The sequence below is a fragment of the Acanthopagrus latus genome, chromosome 3 (assembly GCF_904848185.1).
Source record: "Acanthopagrus latus isolate v.2019 chromosome 3, fAcaLat1.1, whole genome shotgun sequence".
In the NCBI taxonomy this organism is placed as follows: Eukaryota; Metazoa; Chordata; class Actinopteri; order Spariformes; family Sparidae; genus Acanthopagrus; species Acanthopagrus latus.
In genome coordinates, this window is record NC_051041.1 from 1,916,294 (window position 1) to 1,942,305 (window position 26,012).

General features: G+C 42.8%; 2 protein-coding genes and 1 long non-coding RNA gene across 6 annotated transcripts in view; 1 reads left to right on the forward strand and 2 right to left on the reverse strand.

Moving 5' to 3' along the window:
- The window catches only part of LOC119016987 (protein MTSS 1-like), a 41,867-nt gene extending 24,473 nt beyond the window's left edge, over nucleotides 1-17,394 (forward strand). Inside the window, exons 4-15 of one of the 2 annotated variants that reach the window (XM_037093384.1) lie at nucleotides 3,378-3,462; nucleotides 3,727-3,818; nucleotides 4,874-4,948; nucleotides 5,203-5,214; nucleotides 8,215-8,372; nucleotides 8,502-8,609; nucleotides 8,720-8,817; nucleotides 9,038-9,263; nucleotides 10,741-10,986; nucleotides 11,898-12,065; nucleotides 12,247-12,403; nucleotides 12,889-17,394. In XM_037093384.1, the coding sequence (XP_036949279.1) occupies nucleotides 3,378-3,462; nucleotides 3,727-3,818; nucleotides 4,874-4,948; nucleotides 5,203-5,214; nucleotides 8,215-8,372; nucleotides 8,502-8,609; nucleotides 8,720-8,817; nucleotides 9,038-9,263; nucleotides 10,741-10,986; nucleotides 11,898-12,065; nucleotides 12,247-12,403; nucleotides 12,889-13,544 (2,081 nt within the window). In that variant the 3' untranslated portion in view covers nucleotides 13,545-17,394. The remainder of the gene's footprint in view (nucleotides 1-3,377; nucleotides 3,463-3,726; nucleotides 3,819-4,873; nucleotides 4,949-5,202; nucleotides 5,215-8,214; nucleotides 8,373-8,501; nucleotides 8,610-8,719; nucleotides 8,818-9,037; nucleotides 9,264-10,740; nucleotides 10,987-11,897; nucleotides 12,066-12,246; nucleotides 12,404-12,888) is intronic. The other variant, XM_037093385.1, reaches the window with a different exon arrangement.
- LOC119016993 lies at nucleotides 3,848-8,810 on the reverse strand. 3 transcript variants are annotated; one of them, XR_005074315.1, is made up of 5 exons: nucleotides 8,538-8,810; nucleotides 8,274-8,421; nucleotides 5,237-5,477; nucleotides 4,114-4,167; nucleotides 3,848-4,032 (listed from the first exon to the last, which is right to left on the reverse strand). It is a non-coding gene; the product is annotated as an uncharacterized LOC119016993 (long non-coding RNA). The 3 variants fall into 3 exon arrangements; XR_005074316.1 differs by lacking the exon at nucleotides 5,237-5,477 and having other exon boundaries at nucleotides 8,538-8,806; XR_005074317.1 differs by lacking the exons at nucleotides 3,848-4,032; nucleotides 4,114-4,167 and adding an exon at nucleotides 4,792-4,926 and having other exon boundaries at nucleotides 8,538-8,808.
- A 2,271-nt stretch (nucleotides 17,395-19,665) lies between the features above and the next one.
- Nucleotides 19,666-26,012, reverse strand: part of tmem65 (transmembrane protein 65) — a 30,897-nt gene continuing 24,550 nt past the window's right edge. The window contains exons 5-7 of the mRNA XM_037093391.1: nucleotides 25,224-25,266; nucleotides 24,715-24,820; nucleotides 19,666-23,571 (exon numbers count right to left, since the gene is read on the reverse strand). Of these exons, the coding sequence (XP_036949286.1) occupies nucleotides 23,431-23,571; nucleotides 24,715-24,820; nucleotides 25,224-25,266 (290 nt within the window). The 3' untranslated portion in view covers nucleotides 19,666-23,430. The remainder of the gene's footprint in view (nucleotides 23,572-24,714; nucleotides 24,821-25,223; nucleotides 25,267-26,012) is intronic.

The window sequence follows — 26,012 nt, forward strand, 5'->3', positions numbered from 1 at the left end:
GCTGCTCTGTCCTGCTGAATTGGGTCAACAGGGTCTCAATGCCCGACACACACACACACACACACACACACACACAGTCGGGTCGATCAGCTGAATTGACCAGACACTAATTGACTGATTGTGACCCGGCAGGAACCGGACTTGTCTGATAACACCGGGATTAAAAAAACGAGTGTTTCCGGATTCTAAAGTGTGTTTAGTTCTATTTTTTCTATTTGATTGAACATTAAACTTATTGATTCATGAGCTGTTGGTCTGTTTTCATGACGCTGAGCTCTTTTGTTCTCTGTCACAGCTCAGTTCAGTTGAATTTGGTGAATCTTTCTTTGGTTTTCTTGTATTTTTTTGACTTTGAAACAAATTCTGGAGCACAGAGTTTTTCCTGAAGAGTGTTAAAGTCTGTATCTTATCGTCCTCTGCAGGTGGGAGTGAAAGTGAAGGTTCAGTAACAGCAGCATTTTTACATAGAGACGCATTTTTTAAGCTTTTCTTGAAATTTTTGTGAGTAAATTTAAGCATCATCGACTTGAGCAGCAACTCACGATTATTTCACTATCTGTTAATCTGAAACAATCCAAAACACAAAAACTCCTCATTTACTGTCAGAAATGACAAAGAAAGCAGCAAATCTTTACATTTAAGAAGCTGAAACCACACGATGTTTAACTTTCCTGCTTTAAAATCCACTGAAGTGATTATTTAGAATAGTTGTTTGATCGATCAAGAGATCTCAAAAAAACAAAAACAAAACAAGGCAAAAATGCAGATCTAACACTGTGACTGGAGATAAATCTTGTTCTCTGTGCTGGTTGACATGCAGGCCGAACACATTCAGATCGCGGCTGCAGGATGTGGATCATTTAGAGATTAATTGTGCAGAAGTGCCTCAAACATCACGATGACGTCGGTACGATGGAGGAGAAGACGACTCCAGAACCAGAAGCCTGAACGCTGATTCTGTCCTGGTTCTGTCCAGCAGCGGCCCGACAGAGATGAACCACAGTTTGCTGATGATGCAGGAACCAAAGGAACAAACACGTCTCGTGATTAAACTGTTGAACTTTCACCGGCGGCGATGGAGGCGGTGCTCTAACCAACGAGCAGCGTCTTGTCTCCGGCGTGTTCGCCGTTAGCTCGAGCGGTCGTCTGGTTTCATCTCGTAGAGTTCAGAGTGTTCGTGCAAAGAAAAGAAAAAAAAAACGCTTTGTGATTTAAATTCCTACATTTAATCTCATCAAACACGAAGACAAATGTGCTGACGTCTTTGTCCTGTCAGCAGCGAAACTGACACCACATTAAAACCTGAGTAAAGACCTCCTCGTCTTCCTCCTCCTCCTCGTCTTCCTCCTCCTCCTCCTCCTCCTCCTCCTCCTCCTCGTCTTCCTCCTCCTCCTCCTCCTCCTCGTCTTCCTCCTCCTCCTCCTCCTCCTCCTCCTCCTCCCATATTCACTGATTTAGCCTGAAAAACTGAAGTGCAGCTTCATGTAATTGTGCAGACTTGTCCCGGCAGCTTCTTGGCAGAGACACGAGGAGCATCGTGCTGAATCACATCAGATTACTGTTGCACTTAACTCAGCAGTTTCATGACGTGATCGTCGTCTTCTCTTTGTTCCGCTGCAGCTCCAGTTTCCAGGCTGGAGGCTGAGACACACTCACAGGAAGTGATCCGCACTCTTCAGACTTTAAACTGTGACTGTTGGACTGAATGTGAGTTGTGACACTTCATAATCGTGGCTCTGAATCCTGTTGCTCTGCAGGGTTATTCACACTCGCTGGAGCTGCTGTGGTTCAACAGGCTGGTTGAAAAAAAACAAAACAAAACAAAAAAAAGGTCAAGAAACTTCCAGCTCCTGTGGAGACGTGCCTGAGAAAACACCCGAGCCAAGTCTGGGAAATTCATTTTCCTCTTGACAGCTAAAGCAGCGCGATGAAAAACCTTGTAGGAACGGCACCAAGCTGCAGCTTTGAATCATATTTAAATGGAGAAATCTTCTCCAGAAAGTCGTTTTCCCTCCATCAGGAGCATCGACACGATAACGTCAGAACTCCGCGGAGCCTCGCTAGAAGGATTTATTTCTCCGCCTGGACGGATACAGAAGTATAACACCTCGTTTCTCACAGGAGGAGAAGAGGAGCTGAGGAAGGTAACACCTCGTCTGGAGGTGAGAAGAGGAAGAGGAGGAGGAGGAGGACGTGTGAAGAGAGAGGAGGTGGTGTGAAGGAGACGCAGACGAGAAGGAGCTTCAACTGGAAAATGACTCTCAGCAAAGTGATCAGACGAAGAGAGGAGGCCGAGAGATCAGAGGTCAAAACACTCAGATCATCATGTCGCCTCGTTTACTTCATGATGCCTTCAGGAGCCTTGATGAAAACACTGAAGAAAACAAACTTCACTCTGACCAGAGACGGTTAGCAGGGATGGAAGCTAAAGACGGACAGAAACTCCATCAGCAGGTGGAAGTTTATCATTGTCAGCTAAAAGCCGACACACATTTAAAGAAGGTGACTCATCCTTCAATCAGACCTCTGCGTGGTCACATGTCAGAGCGGCTGCAGCTTCACTTTAACTCCTTAACATTAAAAATCTGGTCGACACACTCGTTTCTATTTAAACCTCCAAAGAGTAAAATCAGTGAACTCAGATTCTCTGATCAGAGGTCAGAGGAGCTGACAGATAACGTTCTGACAACTTGGGTCATGTTGTTGCTGCGAGCGAAGAGAGACTGAAGAGGAGGAGGAGGAGGAGGAGGAGGAGGAAGATGTGTGAGAGCGATGAAGAGGAGGGAGGAAGGAGGGAGGACATGGAGAGAGAGAGAGAGGAGGAGCAGAGGAGGGAGAGCGAGGTGTCAGTGGTGCAATGCAGTGCTCACCACCCCACCCAGACACACACACACACACACACACACACACACACACACACACACAGGTGAAGATAAAATAATGTGTGTGTGTTGGTGTCGGAGCTCCAGGCTGACAGGCTGAGCTCGGCTGAACTCTCCCCCAGGAGGGAGCGCTCTGTCTGGGGGGAGACAGCGGACGACCATCTGGTCCCTCCGGGTGCCTGTGGAGCTTCTGCTGCACTGAGTCTCTCCAACAGGCCTCGTCTGCACCCTGCTGGAGTGTCCTTGAGCAAGGGACGCACACTCAGAGACATGGCTGCTGGTTGTGGAGGTGACCTCTGACCTCTTTGCTTCAGTGAATGGTGTGTTTTGTCAGGACCAGAGTCGAGGCAGCGACTCTCGGGGTGGTCGTGTGTCACGGTCGCAGCTTTTCTATCAACAGGAGCTGCTGACTGTTGCTTCACACTGCTGCTGCTTGGCCTCTAGATTTGGATTTTAACATGTTTTCCTGACAGATTGTCGTCCGTCTGTTTTCAGGAGGCACTCGGGACATCGGCTCGGCCCTCACCAGGATGTGCATGAGGCACCGCAGCATCGAGGCCAAACTCCGCCAGTTCTCCATGTGAGTAGATCATCGACGAGAGTGTGAACAGGAAGCAGCCTGGATATATTATTCATTTTAATCATATACCGATGGACGCTCTCGTTTCGATGCATTGACTCAGCCTCTATTCTGAACCCTAAACTGTTTCCCACAGCCGTAACAGTGTGTGTTGGTGTGTGTTGGTGTGTGTTGGTGTGTGTTTGTGTGTGTGTTGGTGTGTGTTGGTGTGTGTGTTGGTGTGTGTTTGTGTGTGTGTTGGTGTGTGTTGGTGTGTGTTTGCAGGGTGTTTCTGGACTGTCTGATCAACCCTCTACAGGAGCAGATGGAGGAGTGGAAGAGAGTCGCCAATACTCTGGACAAAGATCACGCCAAAGGTCCAAAACACACACAGAGACACACTGAGTTCACTAAAACACACTTTAATATGTTCAATATTAATAACAGTCACAGATAAAACACAACATGTAGAGCTGGTGGTCCTGAACACGGACGTTATAATGAGTCCTGGATACAGAATTAGAGACGGAGACGCTTCCTTCCTGTCACAGCTGCTCAGTCGAGCCTGAAGACAGAAAGTTCAACACCTGACTGGAAACAAAAAGGTTTAATCTTGAGTCTCTTCTGCTGGTTTTATATTTCATGTGGATTGACTGATCACACGTGTCTCACCTGCACATCAGGATCAGGTCCAACAAAGGTTTCACTCAAGAAAAAAGAACAGTTCTGTGGAAGGGAAAAAAAAAGTTCCCATGAAAACTTTTATCCTTATTTCACTTATGGAAAAACAATTCTTTAACAAAAAAAACAAGAAAAACATAAAAATTATTTGGGAAAAAAAGTTTATCTGGTTTAAAAAAAAAAGTTTTTTTTTTTTTTATTTCACTCATAGAAAACAAAATATTTCTGGGTAAAAAACATAAAACAAATTCACACATTCTAAATGATCAAAATTAAATAATCCACTAGGAAAAAAAAGTGTCCTGGAAAAAAAAACTTGTTTCACACATTAAAAAGGATTTTTTTTTTTTTCAAAAATAAAAATAAAAAAAATCCTCCAGAGTATATATTTTTTTTCACTCAAAGTTTATTTCCCCACTTAGTTTAACTAAATAATAAAAGCTGACTGTACGGAGAAAAGAGAAAGGGAAAAACATATTTAAAATATCTCTCTTCACTGAAAAACAATTCTCAGTTTAAAAAAAAGAAAGAAATTCTAGAAAAAAAAGTTTTTTTCCACCTTGTTTTACTCATAAAGAAAAACCAAAAGAATTTAAAGGAAAAATCTGGTTAGTTCCCACAAAAAGGTTTCTGAGCGAGTGAACTGAATCGAGCTACAAACTTTATTGTGACGTTTCTGATACGATATTCTTCTGAATGTTTGACAGAATCACAGCCGGTGTGTTTTCATCTGTTCTGTGTTTCTCTGCAGAGTATAAAAAAGCTCGTCAGGAGATCAAGAAGAGATCGTCAGACACGCTGAAGCTGCAGAAGAAAGCAAAGAAAGGTTTGTGATCTCCTCAGTGTCTCTGATGAAGGAACTCTTAGTCATGATGTCACGTTTTATTACATCAAACATGAATTAGAGTCACGTTGTTGTTTGTCATCACTCGAGTCGAGTGTCGGACTTCATTCAACCATCAGTGGTTTAATGTAACATGATGAGGAGTTTGAGGATTTAAAAGTTAAAATCATGTTTTTTTCTCTCTTTCTCCAACAATCTGACTCCTGTGGTTTCCCATGATGCTTTGCTGTCACCAGCTGATGTATTTGGTAAGTTGTCTCACCTGCTCACCTGTCAGAGATGAAACTGAAACCTTTCTCCTCTTCTGTCTTCACTGTCTTGTTCTTTGTTATCATGTGAGATTATTCTGAACCGTGATTGTAGCAGGTGGAGGCGAGAAGACGAGACAGAAAGTTCTGCTGGTGTTTCTGGTTCTGTTTCTGCTCTGCCGGGTCATAAAACTTTCGTCTCGAGTCGGCTGGAGTGTTTTCCCACATTGTTTGGATGTTTGTGTGAGTCGCACAGTCGACGCCTGAACACAACAGAGAACCGAACAGCCGTCAGGTTTCATCATGAACTGTTCATGGACAGAAGAACAACACACGGAAATAAAGAAACAGTCGGATCCAGTGAAGCAGAAACACTGGACATCAAACCTTTCAACAAAACTTTATTAGAATCGTCAGTGAACAAAATGAGTCGGTTCTGTGAGGTTCATCTGATGAAAGTTTAATTTAAAGTTTAACTTTTGTAAAATCAGACATTTACAGCATCAGTTCATGTTCTGTCAGAAAGAGGAATTGTCAGTAACCTCATCAGTAAAGAGAAATCAGGACTTCCTGTTGTTGTTGTTGTTGTTGTTGTTGTTGTTGCGACCCGGTTCTGAGGACACAGAATCAGAGGACGGATGAAGGAAGCAGCTGAGAAATGTGAGACTTGATGTTGAATCCTGTGGGAAACCATCCTGGTCCCGTGAAGAAACTCTCTCTGTTTTCTGTCTTCATCGCCGAAGCGAAGAGAGAGAAACCGAGCCGTCTTCTCCCGTCGACGGGCCCCGACCACAGAACCGGGCCTGTGGACCTCAATGCAGGGATGAAGAACTTTAATTACATGTTTTGTGTTTGTGCTGAGGTTCAGATGATGAGATTACCAAACGACCGTCGACTGAGACGGAAACAGAAGCCATCAGACGGGATGTGATCGTCGACTTCTGCTGTTTCCTGCAGTGATTTCTCTGTTTCTTATCGTGAGATCTCGCTGAGCAAAAAACATCTGAAAGACGTCGATTAAACGTCTGTGAGGACGATGAAGAGACGTCGACTGGAGAGCAGCAGAGGAAGAAATCAAGACGTCTGTTAAACGTTCACGATCGATCGGCTGATGAAGTTTTTACGGCGTTGTGTTCGAACGTCTCTTCAGCTTCAGTCACACGTCTGAAGAACATCGTGTGGTGCAAAACTAAAGTTTTAATGACGCCAACATTTCACCGCATGAAGGAATTAAAACATTAAATCAGAGTTGAGAAACAAAATACAATGAAACACGTCTGTAATTTATAAAGTGAGTATTTTGTAATCAGTTCTCCTCTTGGTGTGTGTGTGTGTGTGTGTGTGTGTGTGTGTGTGTGTGTGTGTGTGTGTGTGTGTTGGCGGGTTGTTTCCAGATCGCTGGTCTCTCAGAGAAACTCTTTAATTCTTTAATGTGTGTTGATGGTTTGTGGGCGTCTGTAACGATTGTTTTGGAGAGTTTGCAGTGTGAGAAGCGGCCGTCCTCTCTGAGCCGCCAGTCGTTTACTGAATATACGATTTCACAGATAATAACGTGTCTGCGGTTCGTCTGAAGCTTCACGTCTGTCGCCTCGTTCCTCCTCTCTCACTGCACCGGATCACAGTCTTTAATTACAATCACTCATTAAGTTTCTAACAGTCGAGTCTCTGTTGATGAAAGTGTTTTCTGATTCTTGTGGGGTTTTTTTTGCTTCTGTTTAAGTGAAAATAGTTTTGTTCCCTTTTTGTGTTTTTCTGTTCATGTTCATGTTTTCACTGCTGTGTTTCTGACCTGAGAACTGAGGGGGAAAAGTTTTGTTAGAATCAAGTCAAGTTAGTAAGTTGTTTTTTTTCTTTTTCAGGTGTGAAACCAAATGAAAACAAATTTATTTTACATGTGGAAAAAAATGGTAGGAAAAAACACTTTAATCTGTGAAACCGAGTGTTTGCTATTTATTCTTTATTCCCCTTTTTTCAGATTCACACACTTAAAAAAAAAAAAATCACAATTTTTTTATATATATTTTCAGGCAAAATCTTCTTCTGGCTGGGAAAAAACAAAAAACAAAAAACTCATTTAGTTTTTGCTGTTTTTTTACACATGGGAAAAAAATCTAAAAAAAAAATTCTTGGGGGAAGAAAACATTTCATGAATCAGGGATTTTCATTTATTTGTTTGGCATAGTTGAATGCAAATGAATTTCTGTTTTTGAAAAACGTTTTTTTTTTTTCAATCTGTTTTTAAAATTCTCCCTGTGGGAAAAAAACAATTCAGTTTCACACATGAAGGAAAAAAAAATTCACATCAATAAACATCACGGCGAACAAAAGATGTCATTTGTTAAAATGAGTGAATGTTTTTTTTGACAACTTTTTTTAATTTGACAAAATAAATTAAAATTTGATAAAAAAATTTCAGGAGGTTTTTTTTCCCCACTCAATGAGAAAAAAACACCTCCTGAAAAGAGGGTTTTAAGAGATTTCTTTTCACTTAGTTTCACATCAGGAAAAAAATTCCAGGAGAAAGGAATATTATTGTTTTCCAGAAGAAAATATTTTCTGCTCAGTTTCACACATTGAAAAAAAAAAATTCTCGAAAAGAAAAAAAAAAAATCATGTGTGAATCACATGAAATGTTTCCTCACTCAGAGAAAGAACATGAAAAAAAAATCTCTGATATTTTTTAAACATTATCCTGCAAAACTGTATTTTCCACCAGTTCTCAGGTCATAAACACAGGAGAGAAAACACAGACTGGAACAACAAAACACACAACTTCACTCTGCAACTTTATACATACATAATGAAAAACGGTAATTTCTTTGACTTGACAGTGAGTTGTGTTGTCTTATGTGTGTGTGTTGTGTTGTGTTGTGTTGTGTTGTGTTGTGTGTGTGTTGTGTTGTGTGTGTTGTGTTGTGTTGTGTGTTGTGTGTGTTGTGTTGTGTTGTGTTGTGTGTTGTGTTGTGTGTGTGTGTGTGTTGTGTTGTGTTGTGCGTCCAGGCCGCGGGGACCTGCAGCCTCAGCTGGACAGCGCCATGCAGGACGTCAGCGATAAGTACCTGCTGCTGGAGGAGACGGAGAAGCAGGCGGTGAGGAAGGCGCTGGTGGAGGAGAGGAGTCGCTTCTGCTGCTTCGTCTCCATGCTGAGGCCGGTCGTGGTCAGTGCTCCGCCCACACAGCACCTCCTTCATAGTGACGATGATTTACCTTTTAGAGGAAACACCTGTAGATGTGATGCAGCTCCACCGGAGGAAGCTGAACTTGCTCCTGTTGTGTTTGTGTGTCAGGAGGAGGAGATGTCCATGTTGGGGGAGATCACTCACCTGCAGACCCTGACAGACGACTTGAAGGTGCTGACGATGGACCCGCACAAGCTGCCGGCCTCCAGCGAACAGGTACGACCGTCCGAGTCCACGTTTCCACTCTGACCTCTGACCAGGAGTCTAAAGAGCGACTGTTGAGCCTTTGGCGGAGGTATACGCTCTACTGATCGCTCTCTCTCCAGGTGATCGTGGACCTGAAGGGCTCTGAGTGCACCTGGTCCTACCAGACTCCGCCCTCGTCGCCGAGCACCACCGTATCCAGGAAGTCAAGCATGTGCAGGTTGGTTACCATGGCTACAGCAGACTGCCAGATCCTCCTCTCATCTTTTATCCGTCCTGTGCTCCGCTGCCCCCCTGTGGTCCAGAGGCGGAGCTGCAGCTGTTCAGACATGAAGTCACTCATTTCTGATCGGTTTGATAACATCTGTGATCAATACTAGAGGAGGAAGAAGCCTCCTCTTCGTTATAACCCTCCTCCTCTTCCTCTCTCCGCCCTGCAGCAGCCTGAACAGCGTGAACAGCAGCGACTCTCGCTCCAGCGGCTCTCACTGTCACTCCCCCACCTCGCATTTCCGATACCGCGCCTCCTCTTCCTCCTCCTCCTCGGTGCTCCCCCAGCAGACGCCGGCCCGCCTCTCCTCCGTCTCCTCCCACGACTCCGGCTTCATCTCTCAGGACGCCTTCCAGTCCAAGTCGCCCTCGCCGATGCCTCCGGAGAGCTCGCAGGTGAGGAGCACGAGCAGGAGACACCTGTGATGTAAATATTCTGATCCAGCGCCGAGGTCAGAACATCCCCACAGGTTGCTAGGAGACAGTGTTCGTTATCTCGAAGCTGCTGTGTGTGTGTGTGTGTGTGTGTGTGTGTGTGTGTGCTGACTCACCTGGCTGCCACACTGTCTCATGCAGACAGACGACGCGCTCACTTATTGATCTGCAGAGCTTCCTCCTTTAAACTCAGATTTATTTAACTCTTCATCGAGCAGGTCGACGTCACCTTCACTGAGCAGCCGACTCGCTGACTGTGATTATTGAAACATGTCGGCCGGATGTCGTTAAAGTGTGAAACACTGATGTGAGCGTCAGTCGATCGTTCAGAACTTATTGATCAGCAGATGCTGACGGTCGGTCCATGAAATCAGCTTCTTTGTTCGGTCACAGCTTCAGCTTCTCTTCCCGCCTGCTGAACCTGCTGCTGCTTCATTCACTCCTCCTCCTCCTCCTCCTCCTCCTCCTCCTCCTCCTTCTTCTTCTTCTTTTTCCTCCTCTCTCTCTCCTTCCTTTCTTCCCCATCCTTCCTCCTCATCCTCATCCTCCTTCTTCTTCTCCTTCCTCCTTCTTTTTCTTCTCTTGTTCCTCCTTTTCTTCCTCATCCTGCCACCTCTTCCTCATCCTCCTTCTTCCTCTTCTTCCTCTCCCTCTCCATCCTCCTTCCTCCTCATCCTTCTTCATCCTCTCCTTCCTCCTTCTTTTTCTTCTCTTGTTCCTCCTTTTCTTCCTCATCCTGCCACTTCCTCTTCTTCCTCTTCTTCTTCATCCTCCTCCTACTTCTTCCTCTCTTCCTTTTCTTCCACTTCCTCTCCTGCTTCCTCTCCTCCTCCTCCTTCATCCTCTCCTTCTTCTTCCTCCTTCTTTTTCCTGTCCTCCTCCTCCTTCCTCCTCTTCCTCTCCTTTTTATTCACTGCTTCCACCTAATTCCTCTCTTCATCTTCCTTTTTCCTCTTCCTCTTCCACCTCCTCCTTCTTCCTTTTACCTGCTGATTCTTCTGCTTGTGTGTCTCTGAGCTGGACTTTCTTATTGCTGATGTGTCATGACGAGCTCTCTCTGCTTCCTCTTCCTCTTCCTCTTCCTCCTTGTTAGTATTGACGTGTCATGGCGAGCTCACTCTGACTTCCCTCTCCTGTCTCTTTATCTTCTCGTCTTCCTGGCTGCCCTCTGTGTATCTGCTTTGCATGGCTCTGCTGCGGTCGTGTCCTTTATCTGCTCAGTCTGTCAATGAGGAGCCTTCCTCTTCCTCCTCCTCCTCTTCCTCACCCTCACACAGCGAGCCCCCCGCTGGGCTACAACAGGTGAAGACACACACACACACACACACACACACACACACATACACACATGTCCTGTGACACACACTCCTGTGTTTCATGCGTCTCCTCACGTCATCTTTTGATTTGTGGACTGTTTTTCTCATCCGCTCACCTTCAGTTGTCAAACGGTTTTGAGCACCACGCTGCCCTCTGTCTGCACGGAGCGGTACTGCAGGCCCAGGACTCCCACCTCCACCCTCCATACTTCACCTCCTCCTCCTCCTCCACCACCACCTCCCCCATGTCCTCGCCCTCCTACTCATCTGTCTCTCCCACCTGGCCGTGGACTCGCTCAGGCTCCGGCCAATTAGGAGAGTTCCTGCCTCTCGGATTGCTCCCGTCGTCCAGAGTCCCGTCCTGGAAGGTTTGATCTTCTCTCCTCCTCGACCTCCTCCACTTCTCCTCATCCTCCCTTCATCCTCCATCCTCTTTTTATCTTTTTACTTTCTTTTATTTATGCTCTGTCATCTCACGCCTGCAGTGTCTTTGAAAACAAACATCACGAGGAGACATTTCATCAGACTCATCAGCTTCAAGTAGACTCCAAAATAATTCGTAACACTGACGACATTTCAGTGCCGACTCACCCACGTTTCCTCGTGCATTTCATGGATTTTCTCAATTAAAAAACAATTTAATTCATGAAAGTTTTCACACTGCTCACACAGCTTTAATCTAATTTGATGTGCCACAGATCTAAATAAAAAAATAAAACACAATTTTCAAATGATTTTACTTGTAGAATTATTTTGATTTCCTTATTAAGCCTGTTTTTTCGTTTGCATACAAGATAAATATTAATATTAGTTCCTTGGCACATTATTTGTCTTAACTTATATCTGACATATTATTTCCCTGTTAAAATCCAAGATGGAGGACTGATCCCTTTATTAATCTTTGTTTTAAATTCCATAACTTGAAACTTCTTCTGGTCAGATTTTGACGGATGTGTGATCTGTAAAAACAAGTTGAGTTCATTTGGATTATAGCGTTTGTTTATGCAGTAAAATATCCTGAATATTTGCTGGTTGCAGCCTCAGAAACGTGATCCTGATGTTTGCTGCTTTTATTGTTCTAAAGTTAATTCTGACATCTTGACAGGCTGAAATCAAGATGGAAATGAATTCACTGATTGATCCAAACATTGTCAAAAATAGTTATTAATTACAGCAAAACCACCTCAATGTAACTGTTTCTTAATCAACTGATCATCTGCAGAAGTGATTAAAGAATTAAATGTGACTCTGTCTTGTTTTGGACCGCGTCTGTCTGCAGGACTGGGCCAAACCGGGCCCATACGACCAGTCGATGGTCAACACCCTGAAGAGGAGCAAGGACAGGAGAGAGACTACAGATCCCAGCAGCCACCATGGTGCTGATGTCACCACACCGGGGGAGGAGCCACAAGGGGTTAAAGGAGGTCACTCTGTGACGTCACACAAGGTCAGATGGTGTTTTAAAAAAAGGGGGTTTATTTTATTTGGTTGATTTTAATTCACACAAACAGTTTGAAAACACGGTCACATGAATTTCTAGCATCTTTCTGATTGGACAAACTTTAGTAAATAATTCCTGACAGTAATAGAGACAAACTGAGGCTGTGTGTGTGTGTTGGTGCCATCAGGAGGACCGGGACGCCCACGAGGAGTTGGCCCGAGCGCTGGCCCGAGGCCTCCAGCTGGACATCCACGGCTCCAGCAGAGACTCCCTGCAGGGCTCCAGCGGCTACAGCAGCCAGACCAACACGCCCTGCTGCTCCGAGGACACCATCCCCTCCCAAGGTGCCCGCCACGCCACGCCACGCCACGCCACGCCACGCCAGATCACGCCACGCCACGCCATACCACACCACACCACACCACATCAGATCACGCCACGACGCGACACGACACACGTTTTGCTACAATCATTTTCAATATAAAGTTAATTTTTTTCAGCTGTGAAATCATCAGTTTCACACGTGAAAAACATTTCAAAGGAGACATTTCCAACTTGGTTTCATACTTTTTTCTCCCAGAATTTTTTTGACTTAAAAAAAGAAGAAGAAGAAAAAAACATTTGAGTTTTTAGTGTTTTAGAAAAGAAAAATATCTCCCAGGTAAACATCAGTACAAACAAAAATAATAATAAAAAAAAAACAGCTACAAAACAACACATGAAAAAAGAATCTACCATTTTTAAACCTTCCTCCTCTCGTCCTGTGTCGTCTCTCGGATGTTTCGTTGAGCTGAGCAGTCGTGTGATCAAACTGTTTCTGTCTCCATAGTGTCCGACTGTGACTATTACTCCGTGGGGTTGGATCAGGACGGCGAGCAGCAGCAGTCGTCAGACTTTGATAAATCCTGCACCATCCCCAGAAACAGCGACATCAGTCAGTCCTACCGCCGGATGTTCCAGTCCAAACGCCCCGCCTCCACCGCCGGGCTGCCCTCCAACCCCTCTGCCATCATCACCCCGGGGGTCGCCACCATCCGACGGACGCCGTCCTCCAAGCCCAACCTGCGACGACCCTCTGGTGGCCTCAACTTGGGCCCCATTCCCATCAAGCCCCCCATGATCCCGGTCAAGACCCCCACTGTGCCCGATCATCCGGGCTTCCCCAGCAGGTCGGCGTCAGAGGACGGGAACACATCCAGAACCCCGCTCAGCCCCACGACCACCCCTCTGTCGCCGGGCAGCAGCGGGACTTTGTCTCCAAGGTCGGTGCCATGGGAGGTAAAGCACCAGGGCGACGGGTCGGATCCTCCCACCCCACCGCCGCAGCCCGGTGGTCGGGTGTCAGAGTGGGAGCGCCGGCCTCTCCCGGAGCTGCTGGAGGAGACGGAGTACAGCGAGGTGGAGGACTACCTGGTGGCGATCCGACGAGGCGTCAGGCTCAAGAGGGCGATAACCAACGATCGGTCGGCGCCGATCATACACTGAGACTTGTTGGATTGACTGAGCCATTTTGCATCCCTGGCTGATTTTCAGCCAAAAAGGGGCACAAAATGGATATAAAGAAGCTACGACATCAAACGGACGCCGAGGATAAGAAGAGGAAGTTGCCTGGAGACTCTGATCGAGGATCACGGAGCAGTGAGTTCAATACAGAAATGCCAAATTTTGATTTTAGGTTTAAACACTTGGCGCCGTCACCGTCTGGCCAAAGAGGAATCGTTTGACGAGGGACGACAACCTTTGGATTCGTGGATTTGAGAAAACTCGAACGAAGCTGAGAGACACATCGTGAAGGAAACTGACACTCGTGGAAATCTTGACACATTTTCTTTTTCTGGAAAACTGACTGTAGCAATTTTCCTTTTGACAAGAAACCCCTTCATCCTCCCGTAACTCGTTTTCAGTCAGTATTACATGTGACTAATTCCAGTTCCCCACTTAAAAACTTGCTACTGGGAACTGATCTGAGATCATTTCCACTGGGCAACTTCAGTATACGAGAGGAAAACGTGTGAAGAGACGTGTTTGTGGCTCAAGGTCAATCTTGTAGCAGAAGTTACTTAAATGAAAACACTGAATAGATGTTAACGTGTGAAGTGTTGGGATGAAGAGACGGTCGATGACGTAGAAGAAGATGAAACTGAATTGGAAGGAGCGATGGAAGTATTTTCAAAAAGAAAAAAGAAAGATCAAATCATTATTTGTATGTACATATTTATGTGTTTGTACATTTTCTTTGTCATTCGTCCTTTTACGTCCCGATAGTCTCCCATTTTCCACTGAAGGTGCCAAAAGCCTGTGTGCTGAATTTAACTTAAAATATCTCTATTTAATTAAAACGATGCTGGATTTTCTTTCTGTAAAAAACATAGATGGGATGTCCGATAGAGAACGAAGCTTCGACGCATCCTGAAAGAGTATTTGTATACATGAGGAAGCACCTTGAAGAGCGACACAACTAAAAGAGTTGTTTTTAGTGGTTAAAGTTATTAAAACCACAAACAGTAGATTGACCTGCATGTTGTTAAAGTTTGCCCCCGGTATTAACAATCATTTTGGCGTTTAAATTAGATTTATAAAGACGGTGAAGTCCAACGGTAGCAGATCAGGAACGGTGGGCGCCAACAACTTGTAGATGAAGTCGGCTGCACGGAACAAAATCCAGAGTTTGAGTCTTAGATTGAAGTATTAGAACTAAATTATTTGCTACGGTGTTCATTTTCTGAAAAGCACTTTGAATGTTTTGAAAAGAGTCTAAATTCAGTGACAGCTACTCGTGCAGACGGACCTGATCTGGGACCTTGTTGGCCTCCACGACTGTTTACTGTTCAACTCTTAACCAACTTATATAGCAGCTGTTCTTCAGTCCATGGTAGTAATAGAGGTTGTTACGACAGGTTCCGTGTTACTACTTAGCTAGAGTTAACTGGAGTAATGTGGATTAGTGTTGGTCTGTTGTAGTGAAGCCAGTGTGCCGACGGTGAGGTGTATTTAGTTGGCACAGATGTGATCGGTCGAGGACGAGTCGAAGCTTAAGTAAATTTGACTTTTTCGATCTAGTGGTGGAAGATTGGTCCCGATACATAAATGGGAAATGACCCAGAGGTACTATCGTGTGGTCTCTGTCTGTGCTAACTAGCCACCGAACACCAACAGTCCAGTTTATGAAGTGTTTTTCAGGCGGTTCAACACTTCCTCTGGCAGCCATTTTGGAGGTCTTTAGCTCTAAACACAAGTCTGATGTCATTCTTTTGTTTGATTAATATAAACAAAACGATTATTCAACTAACTTAAATTCATGATTTGGACACGAGCTAATGTAGGCTACAGCTTTTAGCAAAAGATAGCATTGTAGCACAAGAACAAATCAAATGTTTAAGATTTTTTCCAGCGTCAACTAATATTTCCAGTCATTTCATGACAAGATATTCAACATAGCTTTTAAAGTCAAATCAAGAGGAAGACAAATTAAAAATTTTGCAAGCTAATTGTTAGCTAAAATCAATGTCTTGTGTAAATGAATTGACTTTGGACACTAGCTAATGGCTAGCATTGCTAGCTAGCACAAGAACAAATAAAATGTATCACTATTTTGTTATAAATTTCTAAACTAGCCAACATACAACAAGAAGCTGTGGTTGTAGCACAAGACTACAGAGGATTCACAACAAGATATTTTTACTAACATTTTGGTTTCATTTCCACCAAGAAACACAAAGACTGTTAGCACACAGATTGTTAGCGTAATATCAATATTTGGTTTTACTTGATCTGATTGTGACCCTGTAGCTTAACAATCCATCTTATCAGTCTGACTTCCTTGCTTGTTTGATGTTAATGAACATTTCTACACACGTAACAAGATGTTTAGCTAACGGCGAGTCACATCTCTGCTGCAGACCTCCATCGTGGTGCCGGATGAGGCCTTTAAATCTGTGAGCCGACTGAAAATCCTCCACTGAGCTGTGATCAAACCGACGGCTGCAGCAGATCTCAAAGCGTCGCACTGATATTCATGTACAACTGCAACAAATATATAAACCTGTAATAGCCTAAATGTTGAATAACCCGATGAGCTGAGAGTCTTAACTTGTGTTAGCGGGTAATTAGCGTAAACGAGCTGAAATAGACAAAACTTCCCTGTTGCTACTAAACAGAGTCAAATTATTTATGTAGCCGATTTATTCATTTCAATGTTTCCATTTCATGTCTTCACACATTTCTTAACTCACATCTGTCGTGTTGAGCATATAAACATATTAACAGATATATTTAATATGCATGTTGTCTTTTTTTTTCTTTCTTTTAGTCAAACAAAAACAATAGGCTGCTTTTTTCTACTGGATCTAATGGTTTTCCCCTCCGTCGGTCCGGTTCTGTCGGACCTGAACGCGTTTTTTTAGATGCTGCCTGTCGTCTCTGATCCGTCTCATTAATGTTTCATATTTTGTGCGACAGCAGTTTGACGCCGTGTATGATGACTGAATCCTGTCTGTTTTATACCATTTTTTTCCCCCCGGTGCAGGTAAACGAATACGATCGTGTAGCTGAAGCGATAACAAGCGTATGAAGCCGAACGTTCGAAGCCTGTGAGGACTCGATAACTGTGTGTGTGTTTGTAAAGATCCAAGTGACGCCGACACTCGCTGAGGATCAGAAGAGTGACAGTTTCTACATTCAACACTTCATCTGGTCAGAAATAAATCATCAGCGATCACTCGTCCGGTCCTGAGCGTGTGTGGAGGCCATTTCTGTCTCTGAGCTGTCAAGTGTGTTCCCGCCTTTCAGCGTTTAGATTTTAATTTGAGACAAGTTGCCACATTTCCCTGTGATGCCCTGGGTTTCTCTCTCTTGTTGTATTTTATTCTCTTTAAGGTGCTAAGTTGTTTAATATTACACTTCTGGGTGAAACTGTCACTTGATGCAGCTACTTTCTCTTCATGTAACATCAGATAACGATTATAAATGAAGTTTTTTTTTACTCTACACTTCTTTTTAACTCTCATTTAGAATTAGTCCTCATTCTACAAACTTATTTAACGTACGACGACTAACAACTGGGGTCCCAACTACTGTTAGACACAACCGTCACAGCAAAATGTCAACTAATTTCTAAGTTATTGTTATTTTAAGAAAGTTTTGTATCTTTTCTTTAAACTGCAGCTTTTATCACACGTACAAACTATTTCAGCACTTAAAAAAACACATGTATTCTTCTTTAATTCTGATATCTTACAACTATTTTAAATCTGTGAGTCCTTCAGTATGACTCCAGAACACTCCAGAGGAATTAACTGATCTACAAAGTTGCGAAAAATCGGAATTACAGAATAAAGCAGCTGTTAAATTTGATAAAAATTAAACCTCTCTGGGTTCTGCAGGTCCCTCAGTCAGAAGGTTTAAGGTCCGCAGGTTCTGTCCATACGTACACGGGTTAATTCTTGAAATCAGTGTGTTTTGGCTTTTTGTCTGTTCACGTCTGGACGGGCAGAAACAGATTTTTGGAAATGAAGCAGCAGACACTCGTTGATCAGTGTTTGTAGCTCTGAGTTTGTGTTGTTAGATTTAAGTATTTGAGTTTGTACGGTGATTGTTTACAACGGTACATTTATTGGCTTTCATTTAGGAGATTTCTTAATCTTTTCCAACAGCTCAGCCGAGACAAATATGATTAAAACCTGAGAACCGCAGAGAGTTCAGGAGTGGAAATTAATAACCGGCCTCGACTTGTCTTGAGTCTGCAGGAGGGACTGAAGGGAGCGAAGTGCAACGATGACGCCCCAAAGAACCAGAAATATTCTTAATGTTTTTTTTTCCTGTACTATTTGTTACCTCTGGAAGGACCTGATCCTGATATTACTGAATACACATTATTATTTATTAATGGAACAGAAATTAACAATGTTGCTGCTGATAATGTAAAAAACATTGTTCACGTTTCAGTTAAGTCTTATTATGGAAGTCTTACTCCAGATTTTTGGCGCTCATGAAATCCTGAATCACGAATCAAAAATTTTCACCGCAGACGATGAAATTTCCCACTAACCCTGAACGCATCACAACAGTGAGCAGGACAGAAAACTTCACATTAAATTAGAGTTTTGACTTCAGTTTGTAGGAGGAGGACTTCAACAATATAACTTCATTACCCAGAAGGCATCAGACGTATCTGTTGCTGTGACACAAACAGTCTGTCAGCTGTCTGTGGCAACCTGTTTTATTTATTTCTTTTGTATTATTATTATTATTATTATTATTATTATTATTATTATTATTATTATTATTCTGACTGTGCCGACTGGTTTCTCTCCCTGCGGCTCTCGAGCATCCTGTACTTTATGTTGAATGTTCAGTTCCTGAATACTAACTGTCTCCTATTTTCTATGTATACCAGCTGTTTTTGGCTAAATAATAAAATCGTAGCATACGATGTGCATCTGATGACCGTCGACAGCTGTGGTTCGTTTCTTCTTACTGTGTAAAACACAGCCGAACTGTACGGAAGCCCTAAAGGGCCAAGAGAGAATTTATTTTTCTGGTGATCTATTTCCAAAACAGTGTGCTCTCCTGTGTTTATGACCTGAAAACTAGTGGAAGAAAAGTTTTTCAAGTTTCTTTTTTTTTCCCCACTTCCCCTCCCGTGTGAAAAAACAAAATTCTGAAGGATTTTTTTTCTGAGAAAATTCCCCAAGTGAATCCAAGTAAAAGTGAATAAATAAAAAAAAGGCTAAGCTTATGTCCTAAAAAAGGCATCTTTTTTCAGGAGAATTTTATATTTGTATTAAGGAGAATTTTCCATCAATAAAACTGAAACAAATATTCAAGAGGATTTAAAAAAAAAAAGATTTTTTTTTTTTCAGTTTTCAAACCAAAAACATTTAACATTCAGGAGATTTTCTTTCTATGTCTCACATGGATCTAAATAAAATATTCAAGAAGAAAGAATATTTTGCGTGTGAAATGGTAAAAAAAAAAAATTAAATTAAATTTAAATAAATCAGATTTAAATCAGAGTTAACATAAGTTAAAATCAGGATTTCCCCTTTTTTGGGGGGCCCAAAAATAAATTCATGACATTTTTTTTCTTTTATTGTTGTTAAGTCACGAGGTATGTTTTTTTTTTTTTTTCCAGGATATTAAAAAAATTTTTTTTTTTTTTCATAAATTACTTAAATTCTTCATGTTTTTGTCAATAATATTTGAACAATAATGATATAAAAGAACAGTTTAACAGGAAAAAATAATTCTTCAGTCACATTTAATGACACAAGGCTGATGTAGGAAAATATTTAGTTTGACTGAACTTGCGATTACTAAAATATAAACAGCTACAAACTACAGTGAGGAAAGTTTAGATCGTCTAATATTGTATTTTAATCTGAAGCCTGTTGCATCAGTAAACGTCACAGTTGAGAAACCTGAGAAAAAGTTCTCCTGATACTGATCATGTGTGGAGTTTACTGGAGTTTCTGACCTGGAGCTGCTCAGGACACCGTCAGCCTTCCTCTTGTCAGGACTGACTGGAGCCTCGCTGCCTTGCTCGAGGGCACTTCGGCTGTCAGCGACCACGCAAACGAGCTTCAGAGTAAAAAAGCAGAGCCGGACGTCAGCACTCCAAAAATTTATTATCATCTCATTTTAAAATTGCACAGCACATTTTCAAAATGCATCCCACAGAATCCTTCGACATCTCGGCTGAAGAGTTCAGACTCGAGCTGCTGCTGCTCGGACCGTCCACAAGGTGGCAGCACGGCACAGACAGACTGGAGGAGACACACACTTCATAACTTTCCTTCCCTTTCCTTTTTGTAAGTAATGGAGAGAAACAAAAACATAAAAATCTGCTCATCACACAAGACGCACCTTAGAAAACATATAGAAACATGAGATGATACAAAAACATCCAGAGAAACAAACGTCATCCTGAAAACATCTTATTATTAATTAGTGCCACGTCTTTCTGCTGCTGCTGCTCCACTAGATGAGACTAATTCCCTCCAGGCTTTTACTCTTAATCCAATAACAAACTTAAAAAAATCTCCTGCAGTCGATCCAAACGTTCATTGAAATCTTTCTTTTTCTGTCAGCAGTCGCGCTGAACTCTTCCACAAACGTTAATTCCTTCTGATTGGAGGCTGTGGAGGGATTACAGCTCCGTGTCTCTCTGAAGATTCACAGATTCTGATGTTTGCTGCAGGATCACAAATGTTCAACAGCAGGTTTAAAAAAAAAGAAAAAAATCAGCTCCATCAATCATTATTACAATAGTTTCCACCAAAACTTCTGGTAATATTCAAACTTCTCTTTCTGTATGTTTTTTCTGACCTGTGAGGGAAATTTACCGCTCTTCTCTTTATAACAGACACTCTGTGGTTCGTTCTGCAGGAGAAATGTATTGATTCCAGAGCTGATAACTGATAACTGATCATGATTCTCTTGTGAAGACGATATGAATCTGTTCATCTCTTCATGAGCAACATGAGAGTTTGAGAACTTTTACTGTCCTTCCAGTAAACTTTAGATTTAATCATTGTAAACAGTAACAATACAGCCTTGTTTGTTCTTCCAACATGAAAGTTAACTCACTGCAGCCGTTCAATCTTTACTTAGAAACTTGTTTTAGGCATTAATTTTCCAAAAATATCAAAACTACGGAGGTCCAGAGGGAAGTGAAGATGAAATATAATATAATAATATACATGTAAGTCTTAAACGTTTTCTCCTGTGCTTAAATTCGAGAACTGGAGGAAGTTTTTTTTTTTTTTTTTTTTTTCCAGGATTGAGTTCTGAAGACTATCATGGATTTCTGTATTTTTTCTGAAGAATTCAAAGCTCACATCAAGAAATCATTATTATTTTTTTTAGCTTTCAGACATTTTGAAGCAGGCCTGCTCAATGTGCAGCTCATGGGCCAAAGTGAGACCGCCATCAGGTTCAAATTGAAAAAAATGTTCTTTAAAAACAAAGAATCCACATCTATTAATTATTTTTCAGGATCGGAGGTCAAATAAAGGCTCATCGACGTTCAACGTTTGAGGAAAAGGTAAAGCGAGTTGGTGGGAAGTTTTAAACATCCAACACTTTAATTTGGCTGAGCACGACAAACACACTGTTACTGGCGCCCTCTGCTGGTTATATTGCTGAACATCCACACAAACGTGAAGAATGAATCTATTTCTGTAGGTAAATGGAGCAGAAACGAGCCTTCAGAGAACTTTGGATCTATTTATCATTCTTACAACACATTACAATCACCAGTCGTTTGCTTTGGGCCCTGCGACACATTAAGGGTCAGTTTGATAAATCAGTCTGTTGTTTTTTCTCTGAAACGCTGTCGAAGGGCCCAATGTTTACACCTTACATATATATTATAATAATCAGCATGATCATTAGTCGTAGCCCTGATCCTGACATTCAGAGACGTTTTACAAGATGTCCCAACTTTTCTGGGATCAGGGTTGTGAACAGGGAGTGAAAAAAGGATCTGATGGATTCGATATATTTACAAAAAAGCTCCTTGAATGTCAGCTGGAGTGCGAGAGAGAGAGAAGAGTGAAAGATTAAGAATGAAAGAGGAGAAGTCACAGAGATCGCTGAGGACCACTGAACTGAACTGAACTGAACTGAACTGAACTGAACTGAACTGAACTGAACACGGTACGAACTGTTTCACACTCCGACGTCTTCTGTGGCAAATCCCAACCCTCTGCAGCGTCGAGTGTGCTGAGAAACTAATTACACAGACGGCTGGATTTGAGTCAAGTGTCTGCGAGAGAGAAAGGAGTGAAAAGTAAAGATGAAAAAGAAAAACATGGAAGTATGGAGGGACCTTGGAACGGGAACATCAGATCCAAGAATAACGACTTAGTTTAGTTTGTGGCCACTGAGCGCCGCGTCAGCTCGTACAAAACATTTGAAGAACCTTTCAGCAGATTAAAAAAACAAAAAAACAAACATCTGATAGAGAAATAAAACGTCTGGTTATAGAGCTACATCAGTTCTTCATGCAAAACACCAAACATATTCCATGGAGGTAGCAGTGGACACTGTTCCTTCTCTCTGTATTTACATTGTTCTTTGTTCTTTTTGGTTGAAGTCTAAAACTGCACAGACACTCAAATGTGTTGTTTCTGACCCAAATAGTGTTCTGGAGATTAAGTAGTAACTAAACACAACTCATGAGCTTTTCATTTGATTAATTTGACTTTAAAAGTGGGTCAGTTGAACACAGTGGAACAACGCAGTCTGTGTTTCTACTGTCAGGATCAGAAACGACCACCTGTCTCACCTGGAAGCTTCTGGCTGGCTGGTAAAACAGTGAAATTGGATTTTTTTGGAGTCTCACCCCTCCGAGGACGTCTGATACCGCCGCTGACATTTGCAAAGCGGATGAGTCCGGATCACAGCTGCGGTCTGAAGGTGGTGAGACAGGTGAGCGCTCGGCGTCCTGGGAGCCGCTCGGGCAGCGTTCACAACACGAACACAAAAACTGAGATGTAAATACAATTATCTTATTCATGAGAATAATTAAGTGGCGATGCAGATTGTAGATTTTGTTAAGCAGACGGTTGTGAAGCTGTTCAATCAGTGCTGAAGGATGCATTAAAGGGTAACGCCACCAGTTTTACACATTTTACCACCCTCTGGATGTGTTCTGATGAGGTATGTAATCTGCTGCTGTCTGCTGTTGTGTTGACGACCGTGACACACACCTGTCCTGTCCTGATTGTGTGAAACTGGCGGAGTTACCCTTTAAATGCAGAGCTGCTGTAAGTCCAGTGTGAGATCAGAATCATTTGTGCACCTGAAGACAGGATTTGTTTATCTTTAGTGTTTTAAACTTGTCTCTGAACTAGTCAGATTTTAGTTGAGGGACCATCAGATCAGTTAGCTGTTGCTGTGCTATTCCTGGCATAATCATATTGAGGCACCACACTGTTAACTCATTCGCATTGTTCATTAAGACTAAAATAAATATATATTGCTGTTTACCCGACATTACACAGGAAGTTTGCAAACGTTATGTTTTTCTCCAGCGTTAAACGAGAAGTCAACACACCGAGCGATGAAGATTCGTCCGTCCTTTGACATGATTCTTAAATGAATGCGACCTGTGATGAAGCTGACATGTTGAGTTAACAGACAGAGTGAAGATACTGCAGCTCGGTGCGTCAGAAGGAGCTGAAATCAAAGTTGCGGTGCAGCTAAAATTCATGAGCCAGTGAAGTTTGAGAGCGTTTGAGACTGAGGAGGTGTGAACGCTGCCCGGGCAGGAGGACACACAGACATCACGCTGTAAATACTCAGTTTTAAAGGTGACATCAGTGTCCAGTCTGTGGGTGTGACGGTGACGTGCAGCTGTAGTGGCTTGTTAGGACGAATCTGACGCCGTCGTGTCGCTGCAGGCTCCTTTTTCTTTTTCTTTGTCTTTCTCGTCGTCGTCATCGTCGCCCAGGAAGAACAGCGGGAACATCCCCAGGATGCAGCCGATAGAGACTCCGATGGCTTTACCCTGCAGGAGAGGAAGAAACTGATCTTGCTCACAAACTTATTAACGACTTTAAAATGCTGATATTACAGAGCGCTCCGGAGGTCCTTCAGCTGGATAAAGGTAGTTTGTCAGACGGCTGTGACACAGAAGAGACAAACACACTGCCAGTCGTGTTTTGCGTCGACAGCACATTACAGGTATAATGTGTTTTTTCAGGTGAATGTATCTCACAGCTTCCATCAGCTGCAGGTGCTGCATCCTTTTAAGCTTTTATCACCAGATGCACAGATTTGATCTCTCACCACTTTCTGCAGACTGCTGACACCGATTTCATTGTCAGTTTCATCCTTCACATCCTTCCCTGTTATTATACGTCTCCACAGCTGCAGACTCTCCTTCCTTCTCCACTTTCTTATAGTTTTATGTCTTATAGCTGCGTTTCAACCAATTCACTTTCGTTATGGTGCCCGCTGAACTCTACGTAACCTCTGGTAATCATTTTAAAACGGCAGATCTGCTTTACTTTTCCACTGCGGACAGTATCCTTAAATGTAAGCAGGGTTGTTACCAGCCGGCTTCGGGTTATCCGCTTTCACTTTTCCAGCTGCTGGGAGACAACAGAGAGGTCTGACCTTAACTTTTAATAAGCTGCTGACTTTATAAAGGCTGCAGGTGGTGAGACAGAAGCAGGAAGTGAAATCATACTTCAGATCGCAGAGGACGAGACAACTCTGACTTCTCTGTCTTCTGTGTTTTCAACTGAACGTAACTGTACCAGACTGCTTGGTGGAAATCTGGCTGAAGAGATCTTTAACATTTCACACAAATGAAATACAAAATGATCCAAATCTGGGCGACCTGGTTGCCTTGACGATGACCAAGACATGTCAGATCACTGGTCTGACTTCATGTCTCATTTCATCACAAGTGTTCGATGACCACACTTGAATGATTCACTGCAAAGAAAATGGATGCGTATCTGTTCGATATCGGCCCTCAATCGGTCGCACTCTACAGAAAATAACCACAATAAAGAGGTGGGAATTTTGACTAGATGTCAGTTACTTAAATAGGTGACAAACACTCGATTATAGTTGCTGCTGGCCCTTTAAAAAAGGCATAAAAGGTTGTAAAAATAATTTAAAATAAACATGATAATCTCACCATGTGCGAGCTGACCCTCGACTGCCACATGTCCACCTGTTTGGGCGTCAGATCAGGAACCTGCATCCCCAGTTTGGAAGCCAGAGCCTCCACGTAACCTGCAAGACTACACACACACACACACACAGACACACACACACACACACACACACACACATTATACTTATACTTATTATACTTCTGAGGACATTTTAACAGTCACTTTATCTTTCAGTATCACACGTCATGCCTTATCTTGAGGATGAAAGTGTAAAACAAACAAACACCAAAATATACTAAGAGTAAGTGTGATAGTGTGTAGGAACAAAATAAATGCGACGGATGAATTCAAATGTTAAAACTACAGGGAGCAAAACACGACACAGAAACCTCAGTTCGTTCATTTCCTATTCAAATTGATGAATGCAGCGAACAGCGACGACACCTTGAACTGCATCAGTCTTCAATAAACTTCACGTCAACCTCAGAATAAAACTGAACCCTCAGAGACGGTTTACAGAGCTGCTTACCCGAGACCTGCCAAATCTGAAACCAGGTTCCCCAGAGCTGCAGCTGCAGAAACACAAAGAGGGAAACACTTTGATTTCTGCTGAAACACACACAGCGACAGACAGAAAACACTTCACACACAATGAAGGATTTGTTTTTTTTTCCCCAAAATTCATTTGGAAACTGATTTATAAAACCTAGTTTGAAATTCAATGACTCAAAGTGTGCATGTTTTAAAACCACACATCTCTCTCGGGGGTTTTCCAGAGAGAGAGGTTGTGGTTGAGATCTGAGAGCTGTTGAGTGAAATCAAAAATACTTCAAAAGGATCTTCAGCGTCGGTGGGAACCCTCCTCCCATCGCTGCGGTAAATTTGAGATTTTCCTGACCTCGGTGATAGAATGTGACCGCCTGAAGGACGGTCTCTGCTTCTGATGTTTTAATTTTCCCCTGGAATTGTTCGGACCGACATCTCTGAAGGAAATCTGCAATTTGATGAGTTGAATCCTTATCGGGGACGATCTAAATCTGAGGGATTGAAGTTCACAGAACTGTCAGCTGCTCTGCAAATTCCCCCGACGGATGTTGGAATTAGTTTTGCGTACGTGCCACCGTTTCAGTCTCAGCTCTGTCTTTCACAGCCGCTTCACCCAGACCAGGTGAGCAGACAGGAGAAAGGTTTCAAGTCCTCTTCTCTCTCTGTTTCGTTCATGTAATGGCTTCCATCACTTTGTCCGACTGAATGTGCCACTAAAGATGCCTTCAGGGACAGGCGGGGTGCACCGTTATCCCCATTTGAACAAATCATG